Here is a 14,805-nt window from a genome sequence, read left to right as displayed (position 1 = left end):
CTTAGGTTTGGGATTAAAACTTGCATTTGTTATATAATACATTTGTTATATAATATAATACCAGTCAAAAATTGCGTCTTGTATTTTTGAATAACAACAATTTAGGAACAGGATGGCGACTTAATAAAACAGGCTGCGTCAACCGGGCAGCGCTCATTCTACCTTTTTTTTTTTTTTTGCGATGTGACAGCTAGGCAGGGGGCAGGAGAGGACGAGAAGCAGCGTCGTTCCGCCCTGCAGGAAACCTGGAAATATATTTGATTTTTAATGTTCATACAGTATCTCTTTGTACGTGGGCCATTCCTAAAGTCTTTTCATCAGAGAACTGAGACAATTTTTTGAGACAAACAAGTAGATGTAGTTCCTGTTCATGTACCTATTTGCTTGAATAATCTCCCCCTACCTCTGCTATTTGGGACACGGAAGAAAAAAAAATTAGAAACCCCATGGGAATGTGATCTTTTACAAGCAGATGGACGCAAATTTGCGTCTTTGACGCAGCGGAGAAAAGTTATGGCGTGTGCATGAGAGCTCGGTGTACTGTTTTACAGAGAGAAGCAAAGCAAGGAGCTTGAAGCAAAAGAAGTGTTTTCAAATCGCCTAAACAGACAGAGAAAATTAATCACCTTCGCCTTTTCACTCCTTTCAAGGAGCGATAAACAGCGCCCGCCCTCGAAACTACATTTCCCAGAGATCCACCGTGTAGCAGGCCGGATTCGGCAGGGCTATGAACAGTTCACGGGGGTCCCGAATTTAAGGCGATGAGTGGGAACGGCAGTGTTGAAGGGGAGGCAGAACTTTGGAACTACTTTTCCCGTCGTCCCCCGCGTCTCAGACGGAAGCGAGGTTGGGAAAGAGGGCTTGTATTTTCTCGGTTTTTGTGGCTGTGGTTACGTTTGCCTGGTAACTGTTGAGGTGCAAATGGAAATGGCCGTGATCCTTGCCCTTTGCAATGGAATTTGCAGTTATGTCTGTTTTGACGTTAATGAGCAATTCCCATTAAAGGATTATAGTATCTACAATTTTACCTGGTATTTTAAGCATTTTATTATGCAGCTGCCCTAGAAAGCTTCGCTTTATTATTGCCGAAGTCTTCCTTCCTCATATGCATTTGAACGATTTGCTGACAAATACTTCCTGTAGGCGCTGCTGCTTCGATTCAGTCGATAGACTGTGCTTTACTTGGTAGACTCCATTATCTGACAGGTGTTGCAGTTGAGGTAAGTGTCTGTTGCCCCATTGGACTGATGCCACCCCAACTGTCTCTAAGAACAGGGCATTAAACCTCACAGGACTTGACTATTTGTGGTTCTCTGAGACTTAAAGTTGATTCTTGGCTCATTCGTTCCTATATATGAGCACCCTGAGAGAGGAACAGAAGTTTGTTCAGACTTCTCTGCCAAACTACTGTATAAGCTTTGTTCCAAGACTTGGAAGTTTACAATAAGAAGGGTGAATATAATTATATGCTGATGCTTTCCATAACTGAGCAGTGGCAGGAAGATGATCTGGAGCCTAGAGCACCATCCCACCTGTTCAGTTATGGATGGCCCAAACATGTTATTGTGTGTACACTTAAAAAATAATTTGTCTAGCTTTGCTTTGGGCCATCCCTGCGCCCAGCTGCTGGGAGAGTCTCTGCTTCAAGATGTTTTGGACCAACAAACAGTGACTTGTTGGTTCCACACAATGTTTCTGTTTTTCTAGTCATATGCCGTGTTCACTGAATAGCATGGCAATGAGGTTCAAAGCTGAATAGCCAGATTCGGTCATACAGGCAGAATCTAGTCATCAGCAATGTCAGAAACTCTCTATTGAGAGTTGCTTATTGATTTGTGGCTTTAAAAAAAAAAAGCTTTTGAACTGGCCACAAAAGTAAAGTACCAATATTATATGGTAATATCACCGTGTTCCCACCAAAATAAGACCGGGTCATATTAATTTTTGCTCAAAAAAACGAATTAGGGCTTATACTCAGGGGATGTTTTATTTTACAGTTATGTCATCTTCTTCCAGTTGCTGCACAGTGGTGGAGGGTGGGGTTTCACTTAACTGGGGCTTATTTTTGGGGTAGGGCTTATATTACGAGCATCCTGAAAAATCATACTAGGGCTTATTTTCAGGTTAGGTCTTATTTTCAGGGAAACAGGGGATATAGTAATAACACATTAGAACAGTGACCAGCATTTTCAAGGAGTTGTCAATATTTAATTCTCCCTGTCATCCATTTAAACCCTGCCTCTCACTTCTCATATTTGATAATACTGAGTAATACTGAAATTTATTACTAGTTCCTAGTTTTTATATGTTCAGTCAATAATAATGCCTTCCATCTCAGTGTAAGCTGAGACACCACCCCCCCCCAAATATCTTACATGTCTACAATCATGGGACTAATCTCCTTTAAAATACGCAGTAATTCTAATAACAACAAAATTCTCAATGACACATCCTAGGTGTGATGAACCCAAGTAATCATTATAAATAAGGAACTGGTGCCAGCCATTCTTCAGGCAGCTTTGGGCTGCTCCAAATCTAACCCACATATATCCAGAGATTGTCTTTTGTGGAACAGCACTGAGTCCTGTGCATCCCAAAGCTTTTTATATCCATATGTTAGCATTACAGTAGCTGCATCCCAGCTATAGGTAAAACAAGAAGGGGATAAGGGACTGATGCTGTACACTCTAGTTATTCCAAATCACACAGCCAGTAATGTTCTGTATACACAATGTAAAATACTGCAAAGCATGCCAATATAGCCAATATAATTACAAATATTAAGGAATAAGGAGCTTGGGCTTTGAATGTCAGTTAACTGTGTCATATCCCGAGTCAAGCAGCATACTCCAGCACACCATCCTGATCATATACTGTAGATATACAATGTGAGGAACCAAAGTTTATTGTCAGAGACAGAGCCCTATGTTCCTAATGTCTGTGTGCCTGTGCCTCTTTTTTGCTTTTATTGGCACCGTATGGCACGCCAGGTTGACAGTGCTGTGTGGATAAAGAAAAATTTTGGTTGGATAGCACTCAGTGCCATCAGAGGGCACTCTTCTGGATGTATATGTGGTCTGAGATGGCCCAAAGCTGATTGTGAGGTGTACAGCAGCAGTTTCTTATTTGTAACTGACATTTGTGCTTATCACATATTAATGATGCATTGTGCAAAATTTCTGTTTTGATTGTAGAGGATTACTGTGTATCTTGAATTCAATGTTCTGATCACAGAGATGTATAATATTGGTTATCCTTAAGATTATGTGGAAGCCAGTGTGGTGTAGTGGATAGAATGTTGGACTAAGACTCTGGAGACTTGGGTTCAAGTCCCCGTTTAGCTTGGAAGCTAATTTTGGGGGGGGGGGAAGCAAAGCACTCCTTCAGTATCACACATACCTTGAAAACCCTGTCAGAGTCACCATAAGTTGCAAGCTACCTGACAGTACATAAAACATCCTTAAGGTTAGGCTAAGGGGCATAACTACTTCAGGTCCTTATTCAGTTTGCTGAACTTTCAAAGTTCTGGGCAGATAAGAAGCTGGGAACTAAACTCGGTAGCTGAATTTTGTTCAAATATAACAATTGTGTTGAGACCTAGAAATGGTTTTCTATTGTGATTGTAGCTGCAACCCACATGGCTCTTTTATTTTAATGACTCACTTGGGAATGCTCCCTTGAACGTTACAGACTTTTGGAGTAGCAATGAGAATATGAAATATCATGCATTTTTATTTTAAACAGAGTACAATAGTTTTAAAATTTTGTTTATTTCCAGTTCTATACTGCCTTATTAATCTTGCCACTCTCTGGGCACTTCACAATATAAAATAAAATCATAAAAATACTATATAATAAATACAAGAAAATACCATATATCACACATGATTATAGTTTTTAGAGGCTGAGAAGCAATAAACCTTGTTGCTAGCTAAAAGTACTTTAAAATAAAAACACACAAATTAAAACCCATTTGATTATTTCAGGGCAATATTTACAACTGGTAAAATGGAGCTTTATATAATTTGGTTTTAATTAGCTTTCCAAAAACAGAGGGAGGATGGTGCCTGGCAAACCTCTGTAGCAGACTTGTTCCAGAGGGAAGGGACCACAAATGAAAAAGTTCTGTGCCTCATGGTAGCTTTTAGGTCTCCTTAGGTGTTAACAATTCTTAACATTAAAGACTGTGAAGAGTGGGTGGGAGATGTAGCTGTTTTGTGCAAGAAATGTTCTAACAGACCTAAATAGTTTTAAAGGCTGAATTAGTATTTGTGTCTGGAGTTTGAAATTCAATAGATCAACTTTTTCTGAACATAGATGAGTTTTTAAAGAACCCATTTTGTTTTTTTCCCACTTCTAGTTTCCTTTCCTTCCTCTGGAAATAAGTCGGTGTGGGACTAAAAAAAGTGAAAAAAAGTTTAAAAAATAAAAACAAAAATGTAGTGGCACCTTAAAGACTAACTTTTATATTTTTTAATGTGAGCTGATTCAACATGGCAGATATTGATAAATAGCATCAAAATATAGGTATCAAATACAAAGATCATGGTTGGTTTGTGCAGAAGTCAGTGGGTGTATAACATTGTGGTTTTAGCATCTTTGATATGCAGGTCTTTCATTGAAGCTTCTGCTGTAATGTCTTCTGCTAAACATTCAACATATGATTGAGGGAGAACAGCTGCCTTCATAAAATATGATTCTCTCTTTCTCTCTCTCTCTTGAATTGGCCTGTGGAGAGAGATGTTTCAGTCACTTTCACAGACTATTAATACACACACTCTTTTGATCTACTCAGTTCTGCTTTGAAAGCAGAAGTTGAAGCTATCTCATGACTGCTGTCACCCTGCAGGAAGCCATGGTTGCAGGTGCAACATCTGTGTAGGACTATTGTTCGGGTGGGAAGTTTTTGGTCTACATCCTGGCTGTGGGGGCAGCAAGTGAAGAAGTATAAAGACTCTGAAGTGATTTGTTCCTCTTGCTTGGATGGTTTGGCAACAGTGACTTTTCTTTTTTGTTGGAATACAATTATGTTTCATAAGATCAGGCTGGATCCAATAACAGCTACTGTACTCTTAGCTCTTCTTCGAGTGCTGGAGTGACTTGTATAAAGGGTGCCTCAGCTTACAGAAGAAACATGAAAATCAGAATGAATGACTCGGGTGGGCTGACTGCAGTTTGATCTGATCAACAGAGGTATCTTGCCTGATCATTTAATTAATTAAGTCTTGGTTCTAGTTCTTGACTAACATTCAGTGGGGCTCATGCATGTACTTCTAAATATTTTTCAGTATCATGGATATTAGGTAGAGATGACTGGTGAATGATCACTTGGCATTTTGGTGCAGCTTAGCCTTGACAAACATGGACTCAATACTAATTGCAGGCTATTTGTAATTATTGAACTTGCCTTTTGAACTGTACTTGGAACAGTTGCTTTCCAAACAACAATTCCAAGAATTCCCCAGCTTGCATGATTATATGATGCTGGTTTGATTATTCTGTGGGCCAGAATCCAAAAAAAGTAACTTGTCCAGTCCTCTATTTTGAGAGTACCATGTCCACTTAAAATGTGATCTGCTTCAAAGCAGTCTAGGGAGTTTTCTTCCACCAGTGATGTTGACTGTGTTCAACATAACTTAGTACTGCACTAAATTAAAAACTTCCTGTGATCCAGCCCTTCAGGCTCCTCCCCTTTTTGGTTGCACAAGCAATAAATTGAAGCACGGCTTCTTCCAGAAGACTGAAGGTAAAGCAGTTTGGTGAAAGAAAGCAGAACTGTGCAAGGAGGGCAGAAATCAAGGAAGAATAGGAAGTAACTGATATAATCCAGCACCCGGGTAGCAACTTCTGTCATTTTTACAGTTGGCTGGTGTCTTGTCTGTCTTCTCAGGAGTGCTACCTACTAGCAGTGAAATGCCTACTGTTTCGTTCCTGCCATTTTCAATCGTGCTTGGAGTTTTGGGGATCTTGTGTGTGGGGTTCACAGTGTACTGGAGCCACCACTGGCTTGGTGGCTTTGCCTGGGATGGATCTTCTCACATGTTTAACTGGCACCCAGTGCTCATGGTGACAGGCATGCTGGTCTTGTATGGCATTGGTAAGTGGACAGAGCATCCAGTTCCTTTCTGATTCTTCCCCCAAATTCCCAGTATTAGACTCTAGGAAGGAGTCATTTACTGGCTGGGTAGGTATAGGGCAGGGATCCCTGAGATATCTTGATTCTGACTTTTTCCTTTCTTGCAGCGGCACTAGTTTATCGTGTACCCCTCTCCTGGGAGGGCTCCAAGCTCCCATGGAAGCTGCTGCACGCAGCACTGGCCTTCACAGCATTTATCTTAGTTGTCCTGGGACTGGTTGCTGTCTTTGAGTTTCACAACAAACAGGGAATTCCCAATATGTACTCCCTACACAGCTGGCTAGGACTATCTGCTGTGCTACTCTTCTCCTGCCAGGTAGGTTTAAAAACCCAAACCCAGATAACTTATTTGTTGAATAACTAATTTTAAATGAGAACTCATTTAAAACAATTATTGTATTATTTTTCAAATGTTTGTCCCATCCGTTTTCCAGAAAGGGGACAAATGCAAATTAATAAGCACAACAGCATTTAACCATAAAGGCTAAAGAAAGGTAGCTGCTTAATTGGAAAGGCTCCAGCACTTAAGTGTTACTGTTTCAGATAACTAGCAGAATCTCCCACCATCAGACTGGCAGATTCTGAGCCTCTCTCCCCCCAACTTTTTTTTTTTTTTGGTAAGCTCACTTTACTTGGGTGTGATCTAGAGCTCAGCTTTATTTCCAGCAGCCACTTCTGAGCTTTTTCCTAAGCAAAGCAGGACGGTGATGATGTATCTTATTTGTCTCCAGCATCTGACGACTGAAATATGCTCCCACACTTTTTCTGAACATGGAAATAACTTTCATCCTCCTAGGAAAGTGACTACCTGCAGTCTATGTTTGAACTTATTTTAAGATTTATGTAAGCCAATTATTCCAGTGAATTACTGCAGTGTCTTGTAGCACTGAGTTATTCTTATCCATATATGGCATCAACAGAGATATATCTGTCTTAAAGATGCCAACCTGTGTTTTTTTTCTTCCTGGAAAGTGCATTACATTTGTTCTAGCTCCCCATCTCTCAAATATTGTGTTTCTTTGTGGCTGTGGAAATCCTAGCTATGGGATTCTGCAACTCCAGAACCAAAAAACCTGTATTTAACTCCTCTGTCCCTCCATTTCACAGCCAGGTTTACCTCATGAACATGCACACATTAAAATTTGTTCCAAATGTTTTTTATTTTTAAAACACTGTAATGGTGTTCTGTACCAATGACAGTTCAATGCAATAGAAGGTTCTACAGCATTAACATATTGATAATTTCCCGTTTTTCAAAGTGTTGTTTGCTTTGTGACCACCTACTGTAAATGAGTTTTTGAATGTGAGAAATAATATTTCTACAAATCTGGTTACCACATTATTTGCTTTGCTCTCCAGAATGATTGTGTATCAAGAAAACCTTCATCCCTATGTAAATGCCATGCTCTGAATATTTCCAATTGTTGTATCTCCTATTCAGTGGCTAATGGGATTTTTGTCTTTCCTGCTGCCTTGGGCCCCCATTTGGTTCAAAGTCCTTTACAAGCCCATCCATGTCTTCTTTGGCTCAGCCATCCTTGTTTTGGTTGTGGCAGCTTCCATCTCTGGCATCAATGAAAAGCTCTACTTCCGACTGTGAGTAGTAGAAATTGCAGGATGTATGTGTACCTGATCCGGGGAGCAAGTATTTCATGTTAAACTGCTGCTGATCATTTTAATTGGATGGAGTTTGTGATTCAGGTGTAACAATTAATGGATGAGGTAATGAAACACTGGAGGAAAAACTTAAGTGGTCTACCAGTTGCAGTCCAGAAAGGGCAGATAAAATAAATGAAAATTGCTTAGATTGGATAGGTATCAGATTTGGACAGTAGCAACAGATCTTATAAATATAGAAGGGAAATAAGCTCATGGTAATTGAAAGTCCAAAGAGGTAGCCAAAAGAATGCCCATGGAAATGACTTCCTTTTCACGGCAAGTGAATTTTTGCAGAGCTGCAGTCTTGAACTGCATGCCGTCTTTGAGCTTCTTAACCCCAAGTGGAGCAGATAATATAGAAACTGAAATGTAGAGATCCATAGTATGTTGGTGGGAACCCAACACATTTGAGTCACCATGCTGAAACCTAGTGATCTGTAGTGATCATCAGAATATTAGACTGATTCAGGTTCAATTCTTCACTGAGCCATGAAAAACACACTAGGTGACCATAGATCACTTTCTATCAGCTTCATCATTGTTAGAATAAAATGGTGAGAAAGAGAGCTATGTACACCATTGGGTCACTGGAAAGAAAGTGGGGTATACATGTGTCAAGCCACAAGTCTAAACAGAGTATTTTAGATGGCTAACAGGCTGGCAGATGAAATCTTATGATTTGCTGGTACTATTCATGTGTTTCTCATCAAACCTGCTCTTTGTCATCCTAGAACAAAAACACCAACCCCATACTCCATGCTTCCTGCAGAGGCTTGGTTTGCCAACGTACTTGGGATGCTGATCCTAATCTTCTCACTGTTGGTGTTGTGGGCTCTTGCACGGCCTTCATGGAAACATCCAGAGGTGAATACAGAAGACCTCCAAGAGGTGAGGAATCTTGTAGGCTTATAGTTCACGTCTGGACAATTTGAATGGAAATAGTTTCATATGAGGAAATGACTGTGTGTGTTAAAGAGAGAGTTTCTTCATTGTAAAAGTGTTCAAAGATTGTTTAAGTCTCATTGTACAACTAAATGGTCTTAAGCTCAGGGTACAACTAAATGGTCTGAGCAATAGATGCAGGAATGGGAACACTGGAGAGTCTTCTGGAGATGAAGGAAGACTGAAGGTGTACCAAATAAACATGCATCAAATTTGTATGATAGTAAGATTCGAGACCTCAGTTGGTCCTGTGGAATTACTGTCCAAGCGAGTAGTTTCCTTATAAGCTATACGATGTGAGCATGTTGTATGAAAACCCCACAAGGCTGTTTGAAGAAAAGGTACATTTTGCAACCTGTCAGTTGTTCCCAATATTGGGTCCCCAGATGCTCATGAACTAAAACTTCCAGAAGCCTTCACCCCTACCTGTGCTCGCCAGTATTTCTGGGAGTTGTAGTCCAAGAACATTTGGAGACCCAAGGTTGAGAACAACTGAGTCCTACATTATGAAAACTGAGCCAATCCTAGTATACTTAGATTTTGTGTTAACTTCATTTGGTTTTACTAATTGTGGAAATGAGGCCCTGCAAGCTGTGCCTGCCAACCCCTCCTGCTAATCTTAAATCAGACATCCTTTTACTTTCTGAGATTTCAACATAAATTGGTTTACCTTGCTTTCAAATGTGAAAGATGGAGCCCAATGACTGTTTGCATTAAGGTCATTAAAAGAGACTGAAGGAAAATGGGAAATACCAGAATTGCATATATTAACAAGTGGAGTGGGCTAATTTTTAAGTATCCTGCCATCTTTGAGTGTTAAAGAGGAAGTGAATGGGACAATACTTGGAAATGTCACTTTCTTGAATTATAGCTTTCAAAAGCCTCTTGCCAGCACGGCCAATGACCATGCTGGCAAGGGTATTCTGTGAGTTGTAGTGACACTGTCTGGGGGACTCTGGGATTTATGATCCAGAAAAGCAGCTTTTCCAGAACCTCTGAGGGTGGAGAAATTATGGGTTTTCTCATGGCATACAGAAGTAACTACAGTACAGGGGCACAGACAGCCAAGCCATGCCACTTTCAGAATTCACAACTGTACTTAGTTAATTCAGACAGAAGCTTGAGTCACACCATATTTGAGAAACTGAAACCAGAGAGCCACAGATCACGTATTGGAAGACTGAAATGCTCCCAGTCACCTTCTGTAGTATACACAGTCTTCATTCCTATAAACAGATATCTAACAAAGGCAGAACTGAACACTGGGGTGAAGTTATGTTATGAGTGTGAGACTTGTAGTGGAATACGGAATTTGGGCCTGACAAAAGGAAAAGACTCTATCAGATTTCTTGTTTTGAGGAACAAAGAGGATTTCAGTTCAAGAGCAGAAGTAGGAAGTATATGGTTTTCCATATACAGTGGTGCCTCACAAGACAAATGCCTCGCAGGACAAAAAACTCACAAGACGAATGGTTTTGGCAACAGAGTTGATGACTCGCAAGACGAATGTTCCTATGGCTGTGCTTCGCAAGACGAATGTTTTCCATTTTTTGTTCCTGCCTCATGTTTGCTGATTTTTAAATGTTTTTCTATGATGTTTAAAAAGTTAGTTTTTTAATTGAAATTTTTAAAAACATCTGCACAATATGTATGGATTTAAAGAGCACTTAATAAACCCTTTGTAAACTAAATTTGACTTTGTTCTGACTTTTTTGCCCGTAGGAACACATTAATTAGATTTCAATGCATTCCTATGGGAAAATACGTTTTGCAAGATGAATTTTTCGCAAGACAACATTAACCGCAGAACTAATTAAATTCGTCTTGCGAGGCACCATTGTATTCTTAGACTTCCATCTGCCCCCTTAGGGATAACATCTAGAGTGCCATGGATTTCCCCCAATCTGTATTCTAGATGTTTGATCTGAACTTCCTCTGCAAAATGACAAGGTTGACCATCCTATGCCATATAGAAATGTTTAGAAGTTCACAAAAGTTTAAAATCTCTTGACAACAACTCCTGGTCTGCCTCCTCTACAGCCCTTGCTTCAGGCACCCAAATGAAATGTTACAAAGCAGCTGTGGGGAGCTACGAAGAGGTGACATAGTTGCCAGTTCTGTGCTGAGAACTGCAACCCAGCTTGCTGGTATCTTCAGTATGGATGTTTGCATCACAAATCAGTGCACTAGCAGAAGCTAAACTTCCTGGTCTTGCTACTGTGGGAAACTGAACATCCGGCCATCTCCATATAGCCTATTGCCTTTTTTGTTTATTGGTTCCCAAATGTTGTATACTTTCATGGATAACAAGAAACCTCAATTATCTGTTAAATAAATGATTCCTTACAACTCTATTCGTGTTAAGGTTTGTGGGTGTTACCACACTAGGCATTTAGTGGTGAAGTTCGCATTTCCTCTCTCACTTTTTACGGGATGTCCATATGATGCTTGATTCATTCTTTTCCCAAATGTCTCCCATCGTTCATTTGTCTTTTTCAAGACTAGAAAATTTGATATTTTTAAAGAATGGGAAAGTAACAATATCTGCAGTTGTACATGGCCTTAGCATTTTTTAACAAATTACCTTTTTACCAATGCAATACTTTAGTGATCCTAATTTTGTCATTAAATATTATAAAATATTTCTGTAATGGCACTTGAAACATTATAGATCTTCTCCATTGATCTGTATGGGGGAAAGAAAAGTTGACCACTGGTGAAGGATTGAGCATCACTTTGGCAACAGTTAGAACTTGGACGCAACACATTATTGCATTAATGCACTTCATGCAAGAATGTTAGTCATGTTAAACAGGAGAATGCAAGTAGTCTTTAAAAAATAATGATGCAAAAATGGTATGTTAACATTGGAAATGTTATTCTAGAGTGAACTTTTTGGGGCTTGTGTGCCCAAACTGGGAAAACAACAACAAAGCAGGCAGCGTGCTGCGGTGGCAGAACCAGAAGTGGCAGCGGAAGGGGGAATCCTGGCACGGAGGTGCCTCGAGACCCCACTCTGGATCCGCTGCCAGCACCAACTGCTTCAGATCCGCCTGCCAAAGCACCAGCACTGAGGCTGCACCTGCCTTCTCAGGTTTGGCTGCATGGGGGGGGGGGGGGAGAATAGCAATCTGGCGACTTATGGCTCGCATGCCGGTAGAAAGGGCTCCGTGTGCCAGCGGTGGAACACGTGCCACTGATTTGCCATCGCTGCTCTAGAGATATTGGTTGCTATACCTCTACCATTGCACCACCAGATCTGGGCAGTTAATGCGGACATATAAAAATAAACAGAAAATGCTTGCTTTAGTGTGGGTTTTCTCATTATTCCAGAATTTTCAGCAGCATCCTGAAAAAACAAGCCATCAAAGCAAGCATTTTTTTGCATTGTTTGATTGCCTTTAGTAGTTTGTTCCTGAAATTTAGAGGCATCCAGGTTTGATAGCAAGTTTCTGTAGAGAACTCAAAATAGTGCGTAGACTGAATGTGGCCTGCAGGCTATATCACCCACATCTGATTTAGAGAACAAGCTTTTTATGGACTAACCATAGAGCACACTTCCCTGCACATTTCATTTTACAGCCATTGAGATTTATCTCCTTTTATATACTATCTGCAGATTAATCTCACACTTGTGTGTCTGGGCTTTTCTTTCCAGAGAGGCATAGCAGAAATACGTACATATGTACGTGCGTGTGTGTTTAGGAAGAAATCTTTCCATTCAGTTGGACATACTTCCATGAAAGTGTTCAGAAGACTGCAACTCTTAGTATAATTTCAGCACCAAACTAACAGAGTTCCTCTCTGGGGATGTAGGGAAAACATTTCATTTACTAGGAATGCTATGCAATATGGGATACATGCGTGTGTGGATTTATAACTGGTATGCAAGAAAATATCTGATATCTGAATTACTGTATTTTAGAGTGGTGTTTATCACAGTGCCTCCTACTATTCTATATCACAGTAACTGAGTAGCTAATCTGCAACAAGCAATGAGAGAAACACTTAACACAATGATAAATAATGACAAGAACATGGAAGTTAGTGTTTAGGGCTACAGTTCACAGAACCCCCAGCCAGTATGGCCACTTAGCCCCACCTCACCATTTGTCATGGTGACTGGGGGATTCTGAGAGTTGTAGTCCAAAAAAGTAATGTTCCCAAGCTCTGGTCATAAGACTGATGTTCTATTTCATGTAGACATGTGTACAAATCTTGTGATCTTTGGTTTTATGCACATTTATTTCATCTGGTGACCCACTTTTCATGCTTTTGTATTATTATTCTGCTGATTCATCCTCCCAGCCATCGTTCTTGTAACTTCAAATGATCACATTGGTGGCAGTGTTTGAGAAGATACTCATGAAAGACTGGCACTCTTTTCTATGGTTAACCACATTAAGATGTCCATACTGAAATAAACATTGTGAGCAGATCTTAATCTTGGCATGAAGTTGAATTTGAGGCTGAGTAATATGTACTGACCCCTTCACGGATTGCTGCCTTGTCGTGGCGAAGGGGCTTGAGTAATTTCGAGAAGCTATGAGCTATGCCGTGCAGGGACACCCAAGACAGATAGGTCATAGTGGAGAATTCCAACTAAATACGATCCACCCGGAGGACGAACTGGCAAGCCATGCCAGTATCTTTGCCAAGAACGCCCCATGATCAGAAACAAAAGGCTAAAAGATATGACGCTGGAAGATGGGCCCCTCAGGTCGAAAGGCTTCCAACATGCTACTGAGGAAGAGCAGAGGACAAGTACAAGTAGCTCCAGAGCTAATGAAGTGGTTGGGCCAAAGCCAGAAGGACGCTCAGTTGCGGACGCGCCTGGAAGTGAAAGGAAATTCCGATGCTGCAAAGAAAAATACTGCATAGGAACCTGGAATGTAAGATCTATGAACCTTGGGAAGCTGGAGGTGGCCAAAGAGGAGATGGCAAGATTAAACATTGACATCCTGGGTGTCAGTGAACTAAAATGGAGGGGAATGGGCGAATTAAATTCAGACAATTATAATATCTATTATTGTGGGCAAGAATCCCGTAGAAGAAATGGAGTGGCCCTCATAGGCAACAAAAGAGTGGGAAAAGATGTACTGGGATACAATCTCAAAAATTATTTCAATACAAATCCAAGGCAGACCTTTCAACATCACAGTAATCCAAGTTTATGCACCAACCACTGATGCTGAAGAGGCTGAAACTGACCAATTCTGTGAAGACAACACCTTCTAGAACTGACACCGAACAAAGATGTGCTTCTCATTATAGGGGACTGGAATGCTAAAGTAGGGAGTCAAGAGATAAAAGGAACAACAGGTAAGTTTGGCCTTGGAGATCAAAATGAAGCAGGGCAAAGGCTAATACAGAGGGGTCTTGACTTAAGAACAGCTCGAGTTAAGAACTTTTTGACTTAAGAACCACTCTCATAGGAAAATATTGACTTGACTTAAGTACTTAGATTTGAGTTAAGAACTAAAAAAAACCACGTGGGAGGCAGGGAAAGTGCAAAATTTGAACTTTCAGCTAACTGTTGGCCAGTGAAAAGGGTGCCTGTCTGCTTCCTCACTCCTCCCAGCGTTTAGAGAGTGGATTGGGAGACAATCTTCAGACTGCCTGGTACTGTACTGCCTGGACTGTATTTTCCCTGCCTTCCCTGAACCTTTCTTGACCTAAGAAAAAAAGAAACAAAATATCCCCCTCTAGTGGTCGAAGGCGGAATACCAGCTTCCCATTAGTTTCTATGGACGGAAAAAAGCAGATACGGATCAAACGGTTTTCAATGCATTCCTATGGGAAATGCAGATTTGACCTGAGAACTTTTTGACTTGAGAACCGCCTTCCAATACGGATTAAGTTCTCAAGTCAAGACCCCACTGTAGAGTTTTGTCAAGAGAACAAGCTGGTCATCACAAACACTCTTTTCCAACACCACAAGAGGTGACTCTACACATCAACATCACCCGATGGGCAATACCGAAATCAGATTGTTTATATTTTCTGCAGTCAAAGATGGAGAAGCTCTATACAGTCCGCAAAAACAAGACCTAGAGCTGATTGTGGCT

The 14,805-nt window shown here is 40.6% G+C and overlaps 2 protein-coding genes across 5 annotated transcripts in view; one reads left to right on the top strand and one right to left on the bottom strand.

Moving 5' to 3' along the window:
• Positions 1–529: 529 nt before the first annotated feature.
• Positions 530–11,091, top strand: CYB561A3 (cytochrome b561 family member A3). Of its 3 annotated transcripts, none has more exons than XM_020792329.3 (6): positions 530–846; positions 5,891–6,097; positions 6,244–6,452; positions 7,578–7,732; positions 8,527–8,683; positions 10,778–11,091. In XM_020792329.3, the coding sequence occupies exons 1-6, from the start codon at positions 762–764 to the stop codon at positions 10,799–10,801; spliced, it is 837 nt and encodes a 278-aa protein (XP_020647988.3). In that variant the 5' UTR covers positions 530–761; the 3' UTR covers positions 10,802–11,091. The 3 variants fall into 3 exon arrangements, with proteins under 3 accessions (XP_020647988.3, XP_020647990.3, XP_020647989.3); XM_020792331.3 differs by having other exon boundaries at positions 706–1,220; XM_020792330.3 differs by lacking the exon at positions 530–846 and adding an exon at positions 4,338–5,193.
• The window catches only part of TKFC (triokinase and FMN cyclase), a 25,445-nt gene continuing 21,459 nt past the window's right edge, over positions 10,820–14,805 (bottom strand). Inside the window, exon 18 of one of the 2 annotated variants that reach the window (XM_020792328.3) lies at positions 10,820–11,423. The gene's annotated coding sequence lies outside the window, so the exon portion shown is untranslated. The remainder of the gene's footprint in view (positions 11,424–14,805) is intronic. The other variant, XR_013540706.1, reaches the window with a different exon arrangement.

The sequence above is a fragment of the Pogona vitticeps genome, chromosome 1, assembly GCF_051106095.1.
Source record: "Pogona vitticeps strain Pit_001003342236 chromosome 1, PviZW2.1, whole genome shotgun sequence".
In the NCBI taxonomy this organism is placed as follows: domain Eukaryota; kingdom Metazoa; phylum Chordata; class Lepidosauria; order Squamata; family Agamidae; genus Pogona; species Pogona vitticeps.
This window is presented reverse-complemented; position numbering and strand designations above follow the sequence as displayed.